The sequence below is a fragment of the Chaetomium globosum genome, genomic scaffold (genome assembly GCF_000143365.1).
Source record: "Chaetomium globosum CBS 148.51 scaffold_1 genomic scaffold, whole genome shotgun sequence".
Taxonomy (NCBI): domain Eukaryota; kingdom Fungi; phylum Ascomycota; class Sordariomycetes; order Sordariales; family Chaetomiaceae; genus Chaetomium; species Chaetomium globosum.
In genome coordinates this window covers 104,757-125,840 of record NT_165976.1, presented here as the reverse complement: position 1 = coordinate 125,840, position 21,084 = coordinate 104,757, and the positions used below count along the sequence as shown (strand labels likewise).

Genomic DNA, 21,084 nt, shown 5'->3' with positions numbered 1-21,084 from the left:
AGGGTGAGGATGAGGGTGAGGGTGATGGTTGAGGGTGAGGAGAATGAGGATGAGGGTGAGGACGAGGGTGAGGACGAGGGTGAGGGTGAGGGTGAGGAGAATGAGGATGAGGGTGAGGACGAGGGTGAGAGTGAGGGTGAGGGTGAGGAGGATGAGGGTAAGGATGAGGAGGATGAGGGTGAGGATGAGGGGAAGAATGGAGTTCAGAATTGGCGATTGTCTTTCGGTGCGTGTTCATTTTCGCATGGGGCTGATAGGGATTGGCTTTGGTCTTATTATGACCTTCTTGAGCAGTATCTGCCTGATTGAGAAGTATGGTGAGTAGAGGGTTGACTGTTTGGGGCTATAGATGAAGAAAAAAACAAAAAAAAAAGAGGAAAAGAAAAAACTAAAAAAAAAAAAAAGAAAAAGGGGAAAAAAAAGAGACTGTATAGGTAGGATCAAGGGAGGAATAGCTAATAAGATGAGCCAAATTTTAGTAAGGATCACTAGTTATAGTTTTTTCTATCCTACTTTGTATAGCTAAGGACCTTCGTTGAGACGTCGGTAACTCCCTGGTATGAAGCCTGGCTTTATTGTCTGCCAAGACGGCGCCAGGCTGAGACGGGGTCGACCAGGGATGAGCTCAGATTGCCGGTTGTTCACCAGAACGCCATTGGTCGCGGTCTGTCGATCACCCGCCCATCGGGCCGTCACCTGCTTGACGCGTTGGGAAAAGCTTCTGCTGCAGGTCTCAGCTCCTGGGGACCAGAGTGAACAAAACACTGCTCATGACTGGCTGACGGCTTTCATTGACGCACAACCAGCCATTGGTAATTGGTGATAGCGCCGAGTTGCAGCTCCAAGCTGTCACCAAGCTAAACCGGACTGGAATGGCGGCAGCGGCGATCGTGGGTCCTCGTTCGGGGTTGGTGTGACGGCGTCGTCTTTGTTTTTTTCCCCAGCCACTGGGTTTGTATTCTCCAGTCAACAACTTTCTTAAAGAGCATCTCGCGTACAAATTGGAGCGAGCAACTAAGAGAAGACTTTGGCTGGCTTCCCCACCATCTTTCGCTTGGATTTGCTGTCTAACCATTTCCTCCGAAACCTCCAGTCCCCGTCAAGTCCGTCTCCAGCCTGAAGTGCCCGGTCATCAATCATCATGTCAACGCCAATCCCACAACCCCCCGGCGTTCCTCTGCTAGGCAACATCTTTGATGTTGATCCGAGCAACACCTGGTGGTCATTGAAGACACTTGCTGAAAAATATGGTCAGTGGAGTCGAGATCCATCCATGTCAGGGACATGGATGCATACATGATTTGTACCTACAGCGAACTTGAGCGACAATGTGCTGACTCATGATTCCTTCGGCAGGGGAGATTTTCCAGATCAAGGTCCTTGGCCACCGCATCGTCTTCGTCGCCAGCGCTGCATTGGCCGAGGAAATCTGCGACGAAAAGCGGTTCCGCAAATACGTCGGCGGACCGATCGTCGAGATCCGCTACACGGTCCATGACGCGCTCTTCACGGCTTACGATCACGAGGAGAGCTGGGGCATTGCCCACCGTATTATGGTGCCCCAGCTCACGCCGGACGCAGTAGCGAGCCACTTTGACGAGGTTATTCAGTGCACCGATGGCCTGATCGCGAAATGGAGTGGGCTCGAGTCTGGTGGCCGGACCCGTCCCATGGACGACCTCAACCGGCTCAACCTCGAGGCCAACACGCTGACCCTGTTTGGCAAGAAGCTGAACTGTTTCGAGGGACCTGAGCACCCCATGATCAAGGCGATGGAGGACGCAACGTCGGAAGCCATGAAGCGGCCGAACAGGCCGAAGCTGCTCAACTGGTTGATCCATGACGGCAAGTTGAAGAAAGCAACAAAGGTAATGCGCGGCTTCGCTGCCGACCTGGTCAAGGAGAGGCAGGAGAATCCTTCGGAGCGGCGTGACATGCTCTGGACCATGCTGAACGTGAAGGACCCCGAGACGGGCAAGGCCCTGACTGAGTCGCAAGTCATCGACGAGATTGTGAGCATGCCCATCGGCAGCAGCACCGCCCCCTGTGCCATCGCCGCGGCTATCTACTTCCTCCTCCAGAACCCCGACGCGCTCGTCAAAGCCAGGGATGAAATTGATGCGGTGGTTGGCGAGGGGCCCTTTAAGCAGGAGCATGTCTCCCAGCTGCAGTACGTGGCAGGCCTTGTCCGCGAGACGTTGCGGCTCTCGTGCGCGGCCCCGGGCTTCAACATCGAACCTATCCCCAAGAAGGGCGACGAGTCCCCGGTGCTTCTCGCGGGTGGGAAGTATCAGGTTCCGCACAACCAGGCCATGATCATCGTGTTGGCTGGCGTCAATCGTGACCCGGCTGTTTTCGAGGAGCCGCTCGCTTTCCGGCCCGAGCGTATGATGGGCGAGGCATACGAGCAGCTGCCGTCTGCCGTGAAGAAGTGGTTTGGAAACGGCAAGCGGGAGTGCATCGGCAAGCACTGGGCGTGGGAATTCCTAGTTGTGGTCATAACGAAGCTGATTTCGGAGCTCGACTTTGAGGCAGCCGACCCCAATTATCAGTTCAAGCAGGATGGATGGTTCAATATCCGGCCTATCGACTTCTCGGTCAAGGTCAAGTCAAGGACGCGTTGAGCCGGCGGGGTCAAGGGAGAGCGAAGGAGTTGGGGTTGTTTATGTTATTGTTAGGTATTTTTTTTTATCATGGCCCTTGTCAAGTCTAACCCGTACCTACATGTACATGTATCTCACCGAAACCTGTTGATCTCAAGATGATTTCCTGTTCCACCCTCACCGGACGAAGCTGAGGCTTGTCGGCCTGTGCAATATGGTCATCCTGTTGAGAGTGAGGTACCAGGTACCCAGGTACCTAAGGTAGCTACGCGCTCGGTTCATGGAGAGAAACTCCGAGTCAAGTGAGCACGGGTCACGGGAAGGTGGCAACATAACTTTATGAGTCACTGAGGAGGACCGTGCGAGGCATGAGGGTCTTTATAAGTGATAACTGCTGTGAAGGGGGTCTTGCGGGACCCACCACACATCAAATACTTAACGAAATTATCGCCAATTCAAAATGAAGTGCTCCTTCTTCCTCGTCTTGTTCGAGCTCATCGCCCTGGGCTTCGGCCAGGACGTCACCGTCACCCTGTCCTCCGGTGCCACCCTCCCGTCGGGTGTTACCCTGCCGTCGGGCGTATCCGTCGTCACCGCCACCTCGACCTCTTCCGCCCAAGCTAAGTACCGTCGTCAGAACATCGGTGGCGGTGCCTCGCAAACCCGCACTGCTGGCCAACAAACTACCTCTACCGCCCAAGCTCAACGGTACCGCCGTCAAAACATTGGTGGCGGTGCTTCACAGACACGTACTGCTGGCCAACAAACTACCTCTACCGCCCAAGCTCAACGGTACCGCCGTCAGAATATTGGTGGCGGTGCTTCACAGACACGTACTGCTGGTCAACAAACCACCTCTGCCGCCCAAGCTCAACGGTACCGCCGTCAGAACATTGGTGGCGGTGCTTCACAGACACGTACTGCTGGTCAACAAACCACCTCTAGCGCCCAAGCTAAGCGGTACCGCCGCCAGAACGTTGGTGGCGGTGCTTCACAGACACGCACTGCTGGTCAACAAACCACCTCTGCCGCCCAAGCTAAGCGGTACCGCCGCCAGAACGTTGGTGGTGGCTCGCAGACCCGCACTGCCGGTCAACAGACCACCCGTGCCAACTAGAGCCGCTCAGTGTGGCGGTGTCTTGCTGCTTGGCCATGCCACGGCTCGGCAGGTCTGGTCGCGGCTTAATATTCCAAGGTAGGGTTGCGGCTATGGTGCCAAGGCTAATACAATGTGTAGGTTACTGGAGGTTAGGGTTGAAGGGTAGGGCTTGGTTAAACTCATGATCTGCTGTATCATGGTGCCTACTTACGTTGCTACTTACCTTGCTATATATAATGGTATAGCTAAGGTATCTTCAATCAAACACAGTTACTACGTTTAATTCTTGCGACATCTCTTTGACCTAGACCTAGTAAAAGTGCTTTCTTAACTACGTGCATTCTAAATGTTAAAGTTGTGGACAATACATCCCACTCTTAGTTTGCTCTATATTATGTAACCTAAACTCTACTCGTATCCTTCAAGGATAGTTAAACCTCTTCTCTTCAGAGCCTTCAACTTCTTTATATATCGTCTTGCGTATAACGAACTGCCCAAGTAAAGAACGGTTGTTCAAAATGGAGTAAGAGAGAGCCCTTGAGAGCTAGAATAACCTTTATATATTTACTCTTCCAATCTTCTTGCCGCACTCTCCTTCATAAAATGTGTAACAAATATTAGTGATATTCTTTTCTCCGAAGTCTATTATGCTAAGAGCCACTCAATTAGCAGTGAGAGAGGAAGTAAAAGTAATAGCTATAGTTATTAATAATAAGGAGCGTTGACGAGAAACTGAATAAACTAGAGGTGGTTCTTATTAACTAAGACTGAGCGAGGATACTAGTAGCTTGGGGCAGATTAGGAGACTTCAACTGAATTACTATCAGAACTCCTGGAACCTTCTATCCTCGCAGTCAGTGATTTGAAGTTTTCTTTTTCTCTCTTTTTTTTCTCCTTTTTTTTCTTTTTCTTTTGCTATATATACCTAGTTCCTCAGAGGCATATATGAAGTCGAAGCTGTTCTGTTTAAAAGGAAGCGGCAGATACCTGTAAATAGGCCGTTTGGTCTTTCCATCCACTCTGTTGAAAGATTGGGGCAGAGAGCTCAGTAACGAAAGGGTATTGGAACGGCAGCATATGAAATACGGAGCTCCGGTTCAACATAAACATATTGCAAGAGAGTATATATATGTATATAGTAAGCTGTTGAAACACGGATGCATCTGAGCAGGTTACAATACGAAACGTAGACCGTATCATTCAGAGTCTCCGACCTGACATCATGCTGTGACTGAACTAATCACGCGTGATACAATCATCTTGCTTCCCTCCTCGGATCGAATGATGGGAGACTCAAGGCATGGTGCACCCACCAAGCATCCGAGCCCAGTAGTGGCTCGGTGGTATTTCAACTGCCGAGCGCGGGGAAGGACCCAAATGCCCCTAGGCCAGGTCACAAGCACAAGGCTTGTTTTGTGGTTGACCTTCACAAACTAAAACAAGCCCAGAGAAAAGGAGCTAGAGGGAGAAGATACCCGATACTTCCCCTCTTGGGGTTAACAAGAACTGTGGCGGCTCAAACCTCGAGCCCCCGCAACCCCTGAGGGCAGGCTGCCCGATGCAGCATCAGTTATATAAGTTCTTGGATACGCCTTTAACCCTGGCCTTCTTTATCTCCACTTGTAGTTTATGCAGTAATATCGACGTGCAGCATACGGCTAAACCTTGTCCTCTCCTCGGTCCTGCAGGAACAGCATGAATACCACGCCAGGCGTAGCACACCCTCGAGAAAAGTCACTCTGGGCGAACCGAAAATGCCTGTCAATGTGCAGCATTGTTGCCGTGGCAAACATGCAGTATGACCTTGACTCTGCATGCCTTGCCAGCCTTTAAGCCATGCCGGGCTTTCTGTGAGTGTTCGGCTACCCCGATCCCACTCTCAGGGGCGGCTACGGCATTGATGTTGTTGGAAACGACACTCAGACGGAAAGATCGGGGAGAAAAGAATTGATTTGATTGTTCTGTCTTCCTCAGTGGCGGGCATCGCCCTGACCTCCTTTTTATGCTTCTTGTTCAGCCCCTGGAATCCCTTTTGCATTAACTAGCGCATCGGCAGTCGAGAATCCGTGTTTCAATTTCCACAACTTCCAACACAAGTATCCGCAAGAAGGTTCCATGTGACGAATCCAACAGATGTAAGACAGCTTCATCTTCCACCCAACCAACCACCATCGTTCAGTTTTGTTAATAATAGCCAAATAGAGAACGTTCCAACAACTGATAGGGTCCTTATTAATTCTGGGGCCATTCCTCTCGTCATCTTTGCGGGCGCCTTCGCCCATTTCTTTGGTCGCAAACCTGCTCTCTGGCTTGCGTGTCTCTTGACCGCTGCCGGGGCCGCCATCCAAATCGGCACCACCAACTGGGGCGTTTTCTATCTTGGCCGTCTGGTCCTGGGCGTTGGAAATGGCTTCCTCGTCACGTTTTCCAACATCTATTGCGCCGAGGTGGCACCTGCGCACCTTTGTGCCGTGCTCGTAGCACTGTTCTCCGAGTGGGTTACCATTGGCAGCATTGTCGGCGCGGCCGTGACCAATGCGACGTCCAAGTCGCTCGACAAGTCGTCGTATCAGATCCCGCTGGGGATTCAGTTTATTGTACCGGCCATGTTGGCGGTGGGGCTCTTTTTCGTGCCGGAGTCACCGGGATATCTTGTGAACAAGGGGATGTTGAGCCAGGGGAGAGCAGCGCTTGAAGAGTTGAGAAGTGACTAGCTCAATGAAGAGCAATTTGAGTTGGAATGGGTTGAGATGGTCAGGGGGATTGAAGAAGAGAGAAAGCTAGCCAGATCGGTTGGGCCGTTGGAGATGTTTCGAGGTCTGTCCACTTCTTCGAAGCTTAAGCAAGCTGACAACGGCCATTGCTAATGTCCAAACAGGGACCAACCTACGCCGGACATTGCTTTGCTTTGGAGTCATTGCAGTAGGTTCTCCTTGAGATTATTTGTTTTCTAGTTGCTGACCGTCAACAACCCAAACCGGAAGGTAAGGGGGGATGCCTCTTCGTGATCAAGACATCAATCAACCAGACTAACATGGAGTAAGCGACTCCTGGTTCCTCATTAGTTACACCACGTACTTTCTAGTGGTGTCAGGTCTCAGCGTCGACGATGCTTTCAAGTATTCGGTGCTGAAATCCTGCTTGGGCTTCATCGGGGTCAACCTCGGCATCTACCTGATGCGTCACGTCGTCGGCCGGCGGAGCATCATGATGATCGGCTCACTAACCCAGGGATTATGTATGCTCATCGTTGCGGTCACTGCAACAACATCGGCTGGCACCCTCGTTGCGCGGAACTGTCTTATCGCCTTTACGTCTCTGTACATGTTTGCTTACAACGCTTTCGTTGGGGCGGCCAGTTACCCCGTGGCTACCGAGCTGGTGAGCACAAGGCTCAGGTCTTGGACAGTAGGCTCTGCCATTAGCCTCGGGTACTTTCTAGGCTGGTTAACTGGATTTTGCCCGCCCTACTTTATCAATCCCGAGAACATGAACTGGGTAAGTGTCATCCCATATCTCGTCTCCACGGCCTGGCTCACGTTGCCTTTTCTAAATAGGGGACAAAGTACGGCTTCATTTGGGCGGGGTCGAATTTCGCCTGCGGCATCTTCTTCTTTTTATGCCTACCCGAACTCAAAGGACGGACTCTGGAGGAAATCGACGAGTTGTTTGAGAGACGGATCTCGGCATGGAAATTTAAGACGACAAAGACCAATATCACAGAAGCCTTGTTGAAGGAAGTACGGAACAGGGAAGTGGTCATGGATGTGACTAAGAAGACTCGGTTCACTAAAGCGGTGGAATTGGAGACCCGAAGGGTTTAGTGACTTGGCGAGGGTTTGGGGGAAAGGGGGGGGATTCAGGGGTAACGTAAGGCGAGTAACATCTTTTTTAGGGAGAAAGAGGACATCATCGTCAAAGCTAATCTGATTTGTGCGAGCGTAACGGAGATATTACATCATCACATCATACCATCATTTCTCGTCCTTCCCACAGAATCGATATTCCTCCAAAACCAACTCTCGTCCACGACTTACACACTTCCGGCACCAAAGCCAGAACTTTCCTCGCATTTATTGCCCATGATCCACTAGAATTGCCACTGCCTGCACCAGTTCCTCATGAGCTCGGGCGTGATGGCGCGCATCTCGCGCATCGTCCTGCTGCGGTTCGAAGTCCGCGATGTGTCCATTGCGACGTATCCCTGCCCCTCGTTCATTGCCGTTACCCAAGCCCTGTAGGTGTCGAGCAGCTTTACACCTGGGTTCCTGCTGATGTCCTCTGCCTTGGCTTGGCTATTCTCCAGCGCCCTCACCCACACATCGAAACTGACTAGATTCTGGATGCGATCGCCGTAGAACTCCCGGACGGCCTCTGCCAGCGGCCTCCATTGTGTTTTAGCCGGGTTGATGCCGTGGAAGTACCCATTTATATCTTCTACCGGGACGTTGCACGTCACTCCGGATGCCTCGAGCACAAGGTTCGCTATTCCTTCGATTGGCGTCCAGTCAACTGTGGTCATCTGGCCGAGGCTGTCCGGGAGGAGGCCGAGATATACGGAGCTGGCAATGATGCTGGGGAGCCACTCTTGCCTATTCCAGATGCCTCTTTCGCTGCTTGGACCGGCGATCTGCCCGACGCGCATGATTTCGATGGGGACACCGGAAACCTCGTTTGCCTTCTCCAAGATCAGGCTGCTGATCAGCTTGGACTGGCCGTAACCGCCGGTGCTGATATCCAAATCATGCAATGGTTCCTCTGGCACAGGGGTTGGCTTCTTCCACGCGCTGACAGTGGCGATGGAGGAGATGAAGACAATAGGAACTCGCTTTGTCGCGTTGCAACTGAAGTCTGCTAGATTGCGGACCCCTCGGATGTGCGGCTCAAAGGATTCGATGGGCATGTTAAAGTTAACCGGCCACTGGTTGTGGATGACCCTGTCCACCTCGGCCAAGAGCCGCTCGTACACTCCTTGTTCAAGTCCTAGATCGTATTGCGACATTTCAGCGCGCAAGAACTCGGCCTTGGAGAAATCGATGTTGAGACCACGGTCGACGTTGGCCTGTCTTTGCCGGGCCTCGGCGTCATCCGTGCGGTTGAGGCAAATGACCTTCTTGACTTTGGGGCAGGACGATGCTATCTCAAGCATATACGACCCCAAGGCACCCGTCGTCCCGGTGATTACGATCACCTGGCCTTCGTCGAGCGGCAGGGGCTTGTCGGCCCGGGCCCGTGGCATATTCCTGGTGTACTTTTCGAGTAGAGCCTCCATGGTATGGGCCTCGTACTGCGTCTCACCCGTTACGGCGTCCTGTCCATCACTGCTCACCAAGGAGAAGAGAAATTCCGCCAGTCGCCGGGAGGTCGGATGCCCATAGATGACGCGTGTGGCCAGGGCCGAAGCGTCCACACGAAGGCCACTTGCTTCCAGGCCCGCCCGAAGCAGCCGAGAGGCGTTGATGACCTGCATCGAGTCAATTCCCACGGTAAAGAAGTCCGTGTCTGGCTCTAATTTCGGTGACCGCAACCGGTTCTCAAAGATGGCCTCGATCGACTCAGTCAACCCCTCTTTGGAGCTGAAGTCCAGAACTGGCGCTTCGGAGGATGTGACTTCATTGACGTGTTCGTAAATCTTGTCAATCTCCTCTTTGTACATCCTGACGGTGCCGGCCCGCTGGATCGTCCCCTTGCCTGCTCGGAGAAACGGCTTGTCGGGGTTCGAGATGGCAATGAACTGCTTCCCGATCTGGCCATGGGCCACCGTCTCCTCGTTGACTTTGACCACCGTCGGCCAGACGCTGTCGATGAACTCCTTGGCTTCTTGTTCCGTTTGGGGCTGCTTCATCGGCTCAAGGATGAGGGCAGGTTGGAACCGGTTACTGCCAACCACGATTGCTCCCTTGACATTTGGATGGCCCATCACGACTGTCTCGATAGTGACGGGGTTAAGCTTCTCGCCGTTTGAGAAGACAATGATGCTGTCAGCCCGGCCTTGATACATCCAATGATCCGGTAGCGTCGGATGCGGCTTGAACAAGTCGTTGGTCTTGTACTCCTTGGCGTCGGGGAAGGTGTAGAAGAAGCCTTGATATCCGGGATCTTTGTCCTTGCGCACGATGACTTGCTCGAAGATGTCTTCCCCTTCTACCTTTCTCCACTCGCAGCCAAAGAGCTCCGAGTTGAAGATGAAGTACCGCCAAAGCTCCAGGTTTGGCTGCCAGTAGGCCGGGTAGGGTGCGAACCTAAGCTGGTTAGTTTATTTACTTTAGCCCGGTATTAACAACGCACTCTGTTGCTGAGATGAGGTTGATCAACATCACACCATGTTTGACTAGCCTGTCACCCGCCTCCGTTGATAAGCTTCCTGTCGAACGGTTAGTAAATACTAGTTTTAAGTTCTCATTGAGGCTTTGCGGAAACTTTGCTTACCGCCGCCAAATCCCACAAATGCTAGCTTCTTCAAGGCATCGACGGATCCTTCCCCTTGACTCAATTCCTCAAGAATTGCAGGGGGTAAAAGGACGGAGTCAACGCCCGCATGTTGCAAGCAATCCAGCGTCATATCGGCCGAAAGAGGGCGATCGCCGACGCTAAACGCCGCCGGGAGGTCCCAATAATGAATGATCAACAAGGCGAGATAAAGCGCGGCAGCATGATAGAGAGGCACTGCGAGAAGGCTGGTTAGCTGAGGCCAGCTCGGAAGCTCACCGTTAGCTCCACTTACTTGGAAGCAGCATCCTCGTGGACCGTCGCGCCATCTCGTCGAGCCAGAACCTTTTCCCGTTCCACTCGCCGTGGTTGTGATATTTATCCGCAATGGCCAACATCCCGTGTCTCACAACGACCGGTTTTGGAAAGCCAGTGCTACCACTCGTGTGCAAAACTAGCAACGGATCCCATTCGGCTTCGTCAAAGGTTTTATTGTAAGGATACGGCTCGATGTGTTCCTCGGGGAACCATGCCTCGACGGGGAACGTCATGAACGCATGCATGTCCCGCTCCTGCACCCACGACTGGACGATGTCTTTGTAGGTCGCTTCGAACCAAATTACCTGGCAGTTTGTCTGCTCAAAGAGGTTGAGTTGGCCCTCCTGGGAGTTGCGCGGGGAAATGAAGAGGGCCTTATAGCCCGCCTTGACGGCGCCCAGGGCAAAGACGAGATACCGGACATCGCTGGGGCCGATATAGGCGACGGTAGGAAAGTCGCCTTGGCTTGGTACTCCAGTTGACGCGACGAGCTTGTTGGCGACCCGGTTAACGGCGTTGGCTGCCTGCTTGTATGTGATCTTCTTCCAGCCGTCCTTGGGGTCGGACGACTTAGGGACCGACACCCACTCCCGGTCAGGTTCGTTCTTGGCACGCTCATCGACTATGTTCACTAGCAACCGTTTACCAAATTCTCCTGATTGTGGGACGGTCATGTTGGATCTGGGACGCAGGGTGTGGTGGTTTCTATGTTGCCTAAGCGGGTTCTGGGGGAGGAAAAGGGGTTGATGAGAATACAAGTTACACAACACTTTTAACGTAGGGCGCGTGGGGCTTTTTGAATTGGGGGGATAGAGAGTTCAGCTCAAGCTGAACCCCGACATATTTCGGAGTTTGGATGCATCCGGGAGCCGATACTCCGACTACGATCGGCCGCGGTAGCCGCGGCTTTTTCTTCGGGGACGGCTTTTTCCTCGGCCTCTCCCGCGACGCGAGATTTGAACAACACCCGCTTCTTTAACACTCACTATATCCGGCGGAACCAATGCAAGGCAATTGTTGCGAGTCAGGTGTAAACCGGCTGAACGGCTACGTCAGCTTTGCCTCATATCCGCTCCGTGGGGTCTCGCGATCCGCGATGTCCGGGCTCCATTGTGGCATCGCCTCGAGATCGCCCACGGACCGCACACACCCCACCCATCCACCCCCTCTCCGGCAGCATCCGTACTGTCTGAGGTTGTATCAAGCACGGTTGTGGCCGCCATCGGCAGCCCACTCAGGATTCATGAAGTGGCCACTAACCAGTGATATCCAAGAGAACCCTGCCAGCTCGCTTGATGGCAAACTTGGTGGCTTGTCCATCCTCGCAAGCCTCGCCAACATGTCCCTGTTCGTCTGCGAGTCACTGGCGAGGACACATCCAGGAGGCGCGGAAAGTCCCACTGACTAACGCAAAAAGTAGTTAGTGTGTTACACGGCGCGCAGGTGGCAAAGTGTCAGGTGGGAGGCTAAGGGGGTTAGTACAGAGCTGAGAGAGCCGCATTTGATTGACCTGCAGCTTCGGAGTTACGCCAAAGTTTTCGGCAATCCATACCGACGCCCTCGCCGAGCAATAATATGTAATCTGAGACGGGGGTTCGAGTGCGTTTCCGTGGGGAAAGACCAGGGTAGTAGGAATTGCCGTGGGCATAATGAACAAATAAAGGCATGTTTCATGATTCCATCTAGATAACAACGAGAGAATAACCGATGCAGGACGACATCTATGCCGGAAGAATCCTCAATATCACAAACCTGATGCGTCCTACGTATGACTAGTCCTTGACACAACGATCATTGTATCTCTCGTCACACCTAGCCGGGTCACAATCCGATAATCTGATCCACAGTTCTGTGCCCTACAGCAGAGTAACCCTCGACAAATCTGTCTCCGTATCCTTGCATGAAGGTTTCTTGTATTATCGTCAGCCTGGGGCCAACATAGACATGGAGCTTGCACTCACCATATGTCATTTCAGGCTTTGTACGACACAGCCAGCTCATCGTCTCAACAACGCTGTCCTTGAAGTCTTCGGCCTGGGGGGAAGACTTCGAATACAGCCCAGTACTCGGCCTCTGAAATCCCGAAACTGGGCCCAGAGAAATCAAGGGTGACTGATTTACTAACTGTCTCGACCTCGGGTTCCTTGAAGAAAAGGAAAACCTGTGCTCCCCATGGAGAGCAATAGCGTCCCAGACGAGCTGTACGCGGCGCTCTTCCCAGTGTCTTCCCCGCGGGTGGGCGCGGATAAACTTGCGAGCGGCAATAGCACCGTCGACCTCAAAACGGTGGTCAAGCGTGACGATGGTGGAGTTGGGTGTCCGTTCAAAGCCCAAATCGTGCAGGAGTAAGGCCACCGCATGGACTTCGGGGTCAACAATGGATTGCAATGTGGTATTGTGTTGCAGCATGAGAGTTCCTAGAAGCCAGCAACGCATGACATGGTTGTACACCGTGTCGTCGCCGTGGTCGCGCGCAAACTGTTGGGCCGCGCGGACGAGGGGTGTATCAACGACCGAAACGCTAGCGATGGTCCGTCGGGGGTACTGCTCTGGAGCACCGATTCCTTTTCCGGGAAAGGGATTGCCGTGTGCTGAGAAACCTGAAAGGCGGCTCACCGCAAGGGCAACGATAGTCAAAAGAAGACGCATTTTGAAATGCAGCAATAAAGGGCCAAAAAAGGGGTAATGAGTTGGTAAGGGAAAGGCTCAACCGTGACAGAGCGTACCCTCATATACCAAGATTTCGGGTCCTGATCCGAGACGAATCGGCATCATGAGTTGCTTTGAGCAAGTTTCTGCCCAGTCTATGGCGTGCAAGGCTTTGGATCTTCCATAACTTGATACTAGAGCAATCCGGTTTCTGTATAGTCTCCGATCAGCCTCGGATGTTACGGCTACTCGCACTCTCGCACTCCACTGCTAACCAAACAAAGCTCTGCTCCAAAAGGCGTGCTACGAGATTTAAACAGGGTCCAGAAAAGTGATCTTAGCGACTCGAACAACCATCTATACTCCGATTTCCACATCCATGATGCTGTCTTCCCTCGCTCCTGATATCAGCTCCCGTCCGTTGTGAAACTGTTTGGGTCCAGCACAAGGTGCGAGAACAGGCCGACCGGCGATCCCGTCTGCAGTGACATATTACCTCTGATGAGGCGGTATTTGCGCCAGACTTGGCGTGGAGACCAAAGCCGGGCAGAACACCACGGGCGAACCCCCGCCCATCATATGTCCCCGGATGCGTATCTCCGATTTCGAACCCCCCAACGTATCGACTTGTTTCACCATTCTATCCATCACCGACGCGTCGTATCCTGTGCGCTTCATATCCGCCGCCAACTGGAGCGCGACGGCCCGCACAAGCGGGCTCTTCTCCCGAAGAAGACCAGCGTCTGCGCTAAGTAACGGAGCTTCTCCTCGCTCCGCCCGAGGGGCCCCTCCCGTGGTCGTCCCTCCTCGCCTGCGGCCTCCCGGAAATGATCCTCCAAAAACACCAACGCGGCCAGGTACGCCGCAAACGACAGAAACGGGTTGCGGATCGCGGTGCCGACGCCGTCGCCCGCCGCGCGGAACACGGCCAAGATGCCTTCGGTCGCGGGGAGGAGGCGGGTTTGGCCCTGCGCTATCAGCAGCTGGTGGCTGGCATCCTTCGGCGAGCGGGTCTGGAGTTCGTGCAACAGTGCTAGTGCGGTGCGGTGGAGGTGGATCGTGGCCATGTTGGTGCTCGCATGGACGAGGATGGCGTCGAGAGTGCGGGGCGCGCGGTGCAAATGCAGACGCTCCGGGAGCAGCATGGTTAACGTGGTCAGGTTCATGTCGATCTGTCTGTGGCGGACCCAGTAGGGCCCATTTGGGATTTCGTCGCCATTGTCGACCTCGAAAAAGTGCCGCGGATTGTTGTCGAGGGCATGGAGCAGCTCATTGGCGGCGAGGATGCGGATGGCAAGGGGGGAAGGCTGCGCGTCCTGACCTTGTTCCAGTTGTTGGAGGCCCTTGCATAGGGGAATCGGGGGTTCATTTGTTGTGCCGGCGGCAAAAGTCTCTTCGGTTGAGGGGAGATTGATGCGGACGTGGCGCTCGTCCACCAGAGACGGCCAACCCGTGGTGGACGACAGGTAGCGATCAGCAAGAAAGGCGACTCACCACGTCCGCCGCCTTTCCTCAGCCTCAGTCCAGCTCCTCGGTGGGGGCAAGCCCAAATGCACAAGTACTGGTCCCGACTCTTTCTTGTCAAGCTGGTGTAGCCTGAGCATCTGTGCAATTCGCACGCCGCGGCACAGGCTGGTGGATGCTCTCGTAAATACGGCGTAAACGTGGCATTCGTAAGCCGAGATGAGGCACCAGGCCTGCACATGAGCCAGGGTTGTCGAGACTTCACCTTGTCCCCTGAGTTCATCTACCTCGGCGTAGGCTCGGGAGCGTTGGTAGAAAGGCTCGGACAGATGTCGATATGTCTCGGATGTTGCCGCGGCCGAGGCCATAACAATGTATTGGAGACACATGGGAGGGCGCATATGAGGCGGGAGGCGCAGACCTGCCGTGTAACTCGCCTGGTGTAGCATGGGTGCACCGCCGTGTATGTTTCGGAAGTAGAGGGAGACCCTACACACATTGTCATCTTCAGCCACCCTTTTTTAAAACAGCGAACGACGGTGAGGTAGCGTACAGTTTATCCCTAACATCAAACGGAGGAAGTTGCTCGAAGAGGCCTAAGCTGATCAATTGATCTGCTGACTGCACGCTCGGGACAGGAGGTTGAGTCTGCTGAATTTGCTCATATGGCACGCTCTGTTCTAGCACAAAAGAGCCAACCCCAAAAACATCGAGGTTAGGGGGGTCTTGGAAGGGTGGCTCAAATGAGGCTCCAAAGTTTGGGTCTGGCAAATCCGCTCCTGTACCCTACGCAGGCCCGAGGTCATATATTCTTAAGAGTTCTTCAAGTTCTTCTATCACGATTGGAGCAAGCAGTCAGCCCAGCGCCTTTAGCGGTTTGTTAAGGTGTGCAAGGGGGGAAGCCCACCTATCCGCTTCTCAAGCTCCCGGACCGTTTTCCGTCGACCAAGCGCCCGCTGCCGGAGACCGGGGTAGCTACATTTCTCATCCTGTCTGGAGCATCGTTCACTTGTCGGGTGCCTACGGTCGCACCTCAGCTTACGGCTGCGGCACTGGGCACAAGACACTGACGACGGGTTGACGGGGTTGACGGGGTTGGAGGGGTTGGAGGGATTGTCTGCTGGCGTGTTGCTGTTATGGGTTAGTTCCCCTTTGGGCTGCGGGTGCGGTCGCCCCGCCGTTGCCATGTGGGTTTTTTGGTGATAAAGCTATTGTCGTACAGGAAATAATACAAATGTCGAGGCCAGGATAAGGGGAATGGTTGGCAGGAACCACAAAAAAGGGTAACCGGAGCTGACTAACAGGTGTGAAGCAAGGTGTCAAAGGCCACTGCAATGGCAAACGTTCGGCCTCCGAAGCGGGGCGTAAGAATCCTCTCGGCAATATCTTCAACCCCTAAAGTCGACTTACGCAGCCTTCCCGATCCGCCTCGGATCCCGAGCTTTGAAATGGCTTTGAAATAGCATTGGATTTGAAATACTGAGAACCGCTAAGTGGAATGGAAGGATGATTCCAGATTTTCACCTCCGACGCTATAAAACCCCATCCGTAATTTGTGAAATCTGATTCAAATTCACTTTATGTTCACTGACCACGACAAGACTCAAGTACCTCAGTGTATCTACGGATTTACTCTTGCTATTATCACTGCCTTGGGGGAGGCGGGAGGGCGGGGGAAGCCCAATGCCCAACCCACGGCAACGAGATTCCATACTTTTGTCCGTGCTGCTCAGGGAAGCACCCGGCCTGGGTACGGTGGTGCCCGGAAGCAGTGAAGGCCTGGGGTGCGGCGAGGGAGGCATACCATTTCCGGCCTCGAACCTTTGAGCTTGCTTTGCAGCAACAAACACAACAGCAGCAAGAGAGACTACTACCAAGGATGCGGAGCGTCACATTCCGGGGTGCGTCCACCCTGGAGGAGGCCGACGATGGCTTCCAAGAAGCGGGAAAAAGGAAGAGACCACGGGGCCGACCCCCCGTCTTTCTCATAGCCCAGGAGGAGGCTGCAAGGAGTTCGAGGCAAGGAAAGCTGACCTTTGCGAGGAAGGTTGATACGGATCTGACCGGATACCGAGGAGACGGTGTTGGGGGCCTAGGGGTTACGACTCCAGAGGCCGCGGATACCTTGGATGCGGACGGTCAGGATGTCGGAATGCAGGGAGCTGGGTAGGCTCCCTTCAACCGTAGCACGACGAATTCTGAAGAGACGGGCCAAGGTAACATCGGTACAGGCTTTTAGTCCGACTGGCAAACCAGGACGGTTTTCCTGTACAACTAGCTAGATAGTTGGACCGGCGAGCCCAAGGGCATAGCGGTGTAGGAATAATAATATTATCACTGCCAACAGTCCGGTACCAACATTTAGTTTCTCGATCTTATCAGTACAACCCTAGCTTTTATTCCAATATTATCAAACACATCAACATGTCCAACATTCTCACCGTTTTCGGCGCAACCGGCGTGCAAGGAGGCTCCGTTGTTCGTGCGGTGACCGCGGATTCAGTCTTGTCCAAAACCTTCAAGATCCGTGCCGTCACTCGGGATGCATCCGTCTCTTCCGCCCAAGACCTTATCAAACAAGGGATTGAACTTGTTACTGTACGTAGCGGTGCACTCCGGACGACACGTCGTATTATGCACTCACGCTTCTATCTAGGCCGACATGAACTCTCGTTTCTCGCTTACGGAGGCCCTCAAGGGAACCCACACAGTCTTTCTTGTAACTTTGCCAGACTTCGTGACTGGGGCAGCACCAGGAACCGAGGTTGAGCATGGAAAGAACCTTGCGGACGCAGCCAAGGAAGCAGGTGTGCAGCACATTGTCTTCTCGTCCTTGATCAACGTAACCGACGCATCCAACGGCCGACTGCCGCACGTTGCCCACTTCGACAGCAAGGCCAACGTCGAAAAGTACATCAGGTCCCAGAATCTTCCGGCCACCTTTATCCAGCCAGGCTATTACATGACCAACTTCACGAACTTGCAGCTCCTGAGAAAGGGGGATGATGGGGCGTACACACTTGCGGGCCCTACCAGCGCCGCCCAAGGCCCAGTTGCCCCTTTTCTTCCCCGAGAGTGACATGGGCGCGTGCCGAATTCCTTCATGCTACCATTGTCTCGGGGCAAATTTAGCTAACCAGCGGGGTAGGCAAATACTTCGTCGACGTTGCCAAGAACAGGAGCAACGTCTTGGGCAAGCAGATCTATGCCGCTGCCGACTACTACACCCCCACCCGCATCATGGCAGAGTTTCAGGAGGTGACGGAAAAGTAGGGGCAGTACGTACAGCTCGACCAGGCCGTCTACATGAGTTTCCTACCGCCGCCGATTGCCCAGGAGATTCTCGAGAACGAGCTACTCTGCGAGGAGCCGGGCTTTTACGCCGGCGGCTCGCTCACTGAAGGCCATGAGCTGCTTTCCAAGGTTGGCCTAGCTCCAACGACTTGGAAGGAGTTCTTGGAGAGTAAGAAAGAGCTCTTCGTGTAGGAAGGATACGTTAGATATGTTCTCGGTTTAGATGCAAATAGACAGAAATAATAGGAGGACAACGACTGTGGTTGCAGCTTCTCGACTGAGAAGTGCTTCCAGTTCGGGTTTTCCTCCATCATGAACTTGGTGTCGACGGCAATGGTCATGGTTGACTCGCCGCAGTTGTCAATCGGGTGTATAAAAAGCGCTATCGTAACTCAAATGAGTGGCGTGTATTCTCAGGCTATACTTCAGATCCAAGTGAAAGACGTCGTTGTGTTTGTGGTGGTGCTCGGTTGCACGTGGTGTATTCCTCTTGTGTGCCGTAGTCTCACCACACCGCGGTAGGTAGCATGATATCCCCAGACTTTCCCACCTCATGGTGCAACCCCCAGAGGTTTCCTTAGAGATACCTCCATTAATCCTACAGAACCCGTATCACCAGCGGGCGGCGTCCCTCAAAACCGCGGCCACCGCGTCGCCGCGCCCCTTTTTCCGAACGCTAGGGCCAACCAGCCCGCCATCAGACACAAGCCCCCGAGAGGCGTGACAGGGCCCATAAATCGGAAGCGCTCGTTGTCTAGCGTCAGGGCATACAAGCTTCCGCTGAACATGGTCATGCCAGCAGTGAAGAAAGCGCCGGCAACGGGGTTGTTGCTGGCCACGAGAAGGGCGACCGAGTGAACGAGCTGTGGAGTGGTGTCAAAACAACTAACCCCCAATTTGGCGACGCACGGATGCGCATACACACAGGGAGATGAATGGGTGGAATTACCTGATACTGGGCAGCAGTGGACCAATTGGCCAGTTTATTAGGGTCCGAGATGTGCTTCTTGAGTCCGTGGGCGCCGAATGCACCAAGTCCGACGGCAGTGGCACCAAATACGGCCCCCGTCTTCCAAAGGAAGTTGCTACCCATCGTGTCGTCGTTTTGAATCGATTCGTCTTGCTCGTCGGTGGGTAAAAGGGGGCTTGTTTCGTGGCTTGAATCTGCCGCCATTCAGTTGTGAGTTACGACGATCGCCGAGTTTGCTTCGTACTGCGGTTCAATTGCTTCGGGAGAGTTCGGGTTTCGTTGCGGAAATGCATTGCGCAGTGGTGGGGCTGCTCTGGCCCCTCAGGCGAAACTGTTGTACAACCCTAACCCTATTTTGAATCACAGCAATTGACCCCTTGCTTGCGATGAACGTATAAGTGGACTCAAAAGAGTTGAAGAGACTTGAAGACAGCAGCACATTGAGCATTTTCCTCCACCCATGAGTGTAAGTACCACGGATCTTCCCAACCCGGTGTTGGCATTGTCCTCAATTCTAGCTTTGAGGTCCTACAATTGCATTTATGAATCCGATGATTTAGCTCTTCATCATCCCGTCTCGAGGCAGCCATTGCATTTGTTGCTGGAGTTACGCTAATTGTTGGGCACCTAACTTGGAGGCATGTCAATACCAAGTACAAAGACCCGGACCAAGCGGTGCGGCTTTGGAGAGGGGTGGTTAGGTTGTTTGGAACTTGGCCTACGCGTGCACCGGCAAGTCAGTTTTGGCAATTGCAAGTGATCGAGTAGTGTTATTAGTATGAGACAATCAAATGGCTATGGATACGCGGGGGATGAAAGGATCGGTATCCTACCAACTGTCTCAGTTGATTTGCAAATACCAAGCCACGATGACTTGTCCTCGGGGCCTGGTTGACTGAACTATCTCGATTTCGATGTTGAGAGACGCAACAACCACCCGGTGGGAAGTTGATCGGTTGGCATTTTCGGGACAAGTGTGAGTTGGAGGTTTTTCCGAGTTCAACAAAACCCTGACAAGAAGTTTTGAGTCTTTGACAATAGCAAACCAGCATTGATTCACCCCCGTCAGAATTGGGGGAACAACCTGTTATTAAATAAACTATTTGAAGAACCTATTGTCTACACTTGCCCTGCTATTATGTGCTGAGTTCCCATTCTCAGCCAGTTCCTACCATGTCTGTGTCTCCTCATGCCTGTGCTTGTATTTCAACGTGGCCCATTTCCATCCCAACAGTCGATGCCCGCGAGTGATTTTTCCGGAATCTGCCCTCTTTTTGCCCTCATCTTTTTGCCCTCCTCTTTTTGCCCTCCTCCTTCGCCCACGCAAACCTTTTCTCAACTTTCCCAACTTCCACAACCCCTCTTCGCCAAACTTTCTTTCCCACCACTCTTCAACGGCGACCAGTCGCATCATGAACAAACACCAGCAACAGCCCGCCCTCTCTTTTCTTCCCCTCTCGCGGCCCAGCTGAGCTGAGCCAAAAACAGTACGTATTTTCTCTTTTTCATATCGCCATTCCCGCCCGGTGTTTCTCGTGGGATTTCGCGACAATTTTCGCGGCGTTCCCATCGTATACGCGTAAAATCGCGTTCCAACAGCTAGTTCTTGTTCATTTGCTTCCCCGTTGAGCGCCACTAACCAACACAACCACCAGATCAACAAGCGACTCGTCGCCCCTTTTGTTCCCCGTCGCCGCCTTCCGCCACTCTCCCCTCCTACCTCACCCGCTTTGCGTTCTGCCTCCCTCTCGCGGCCGTCTTCCCTCGCTCGCCGTCTCTTCTTTTTTGTTTCCTTTTTTTAGTAAAAAACAAAAACAAGAAAATGAACGAGTGCAACCCGGAGCACTGCGCCCTCTTCGTGGGGCCCTGCCCAGCCGCCCCGTTTGCCGTAAGTCAACTTCCCCAAGCACCGACGTCCCGGCGCGTCTCTTGGTCAGAGTCACTGACCGTGTTTAGCTCCCCAAGACAACAAGGAGTGCGCTGTGGTCGCCGAGCAGACCGGCAACAACCAATCCGTAAAGTCCGACCCCCAGCAAGATATTTCGCGTACTGCATACAGTGCCGACGAAACCCTGTCTCTTCAGCGTTCCAGCGTCGCTTGGTCAAGGCACGCTGGCTTGGGTGTATGCCTGGACATGCATTATTATACGTGTCGATGAACTGCAGCGCCCACGCGCGCGGCAGTAGCACGGGGAAACGAGATGGCGCAGGACAGGGAACCCACCAGTCTTTTCCGCGGTGTTCGTGTTTAACCTACG

General features: G+C 53.5%; 8 protein-coding genes across 8 annotated transcripts in view; 5 read left to right on the top strand and 3 right to left on the bottom strand.

The window, feature by feature from the left end:
* The window catches only part of CHGG_00045 (uncharacterized protein), a gene marked incomplete at both ends in the record, with an annotated part of 2,074 nt that extends 1,318 nt beyond the window's left edge, over positions 1-756 (top strand). Inside the window, 3 exons of the mRNA XM_001219265.1 lie at positions 3-226; positions 435-478; positions 541-756. Coding sequence (XP_001219266.1) covers positions 3-226; positions 435-478; positions 541-756 — 484 coding nt within the window. The remainder of the gene's footprint in view (positions 1-2; positions 227-434; positions 479-540) is intronic.
* A 385-nt stretch (positions 757-1,141) lies between these two features.
* CHGG_00044 (uncharacterized protein) lies at positions 1,142-2,624 on the top strand (the record flags this gene model as incomplete). The annotated part of the gene is made up of 2 exons (XM_001219264.1): positions 1,142-1,250; positions 1,357-2,624. The coding sequence occupies 2 exons, from the start codon at positions 1,142-1,144 to the stop codon at positions 2,622-2,624; spliced, it is 1,377 nt and encodes a 458-aa protein (XP_001219265.1).
* Positions 2,625-3,063: 439 nt separating this feature from the next.
* On the top strand, positions 3,064-3,720 carry CHGG_00043 (uncharacterized protein; the record flags this gene model as incomplete). The annotated part of the gene is made up of 1 exon (XM_001219263.1): positions 3,064-3,720. The coding sequence occupies one exon, from the start codon at positions 3,064-3,066 to the stop codon at positions 3,718-3,720; it is 657 nt and encodes a 218-aa protein (XP_001219264.1).
* A 1,818-nt stretch (positions 3,721-5,538) lies between these two features.
* On the top strand, positions 5,539-7,437 carry CHGG_00042 (uncharacterized protein; the record flags this gene model as incomplete). The annotated part of the gene is made up of 5 exons (XM_001219262.1): positions 5,539-5,552; positions 5,927-6,299; positions 6,581-6,624; positions 6,768-7,200; positions 7,426-7,437. 5 exons carry the CDS (start codon positions 5,539-5,541, stop codon positions 7,435-7,437), a joined length of 876 nt encoding a protein of 291 aa, XP_001219263.1.
* Positions 7,438-7,792: 355 nt separating this feature from the next.
* CHGG_00041 (uncharacterized protein) lies at positions 7,793-11,123 on the bottom strand (the record flags this gene model as incomplete). Its single annotated transcript, XM_001219261.1, has 4 exons — positions 7,793-9,944; positions 10,018-10,066; positions 10,132-10,368; positions 10,427-11,123. The coding sequence occupies 4 exons, from the start codon at positions 11,121-11,123 to the stop codon at positions 7,793-7,795; spliced, it is 3,135 nt and encodes a 1,044-aa protein (XP_001219262.1).
* Positions 11,124-11,649: 526 nt separating this feature from the next.
* CHGG_00040 (uncharacterized protein) lies at positions 11,650-13,221 on the bottom strand (the record flags this gene model as incomplete). The annotated part of the gene is made up of 3 exons (XM_001219260.1): positions 11,650-11,849; positions 12,411-12,866; positions 13,176-13,221. 3 exons carry the CDS (start codon positions 13,219-13,221, stop codon positions 11,650-11,652), a joined length of 702 nt encoding a protein of 233 aa, XP_001219261.1.
* A 551-nt stretch (positions 13,222-13,772) lies between these two features.
* Positions 13,773-15,749, bottom strand: CHGG_00039 (uncharacterized protein; the record flags this gene model as incomplete). The annotated part of the gene is made up of 3 exons (XM_001219259.1): positions 13,773-14,491; positions 14,828-15,051; positions 15,595-15,749. The coding sequence occupies 3 exons, from the start codon at positions 15,747-15,749 to the stop codon at positions 13,773-13,775; spliced, it is 1,098 nt and encodes a 365-aa protein (XP_001219260.1).
* A 1,237-nt stretch (positions 15,750-16,986) lies between these two features.
* Positions 16,987-18,714, top strand: CHGG_00038 (uncharacterized protein; the record flags this gene model as incomplete). Its single annotated transcript, XM_001219258.1, has 5 exons — positions 16,987-17,160; positions 17,219-17,369; positions 17,711-17,820; positions 17,899-18,025; positions 18,461-18,714. 5 exons carry the CDS (start codon positions 16,987-16,989, stop codon positions 18,712-18,714), a joined length of 816 nt encoding a protein of 271 aa, XP_001219259.1.
* Positions 18,715-21,084: the final 2,370 nt, after the last annotated feature.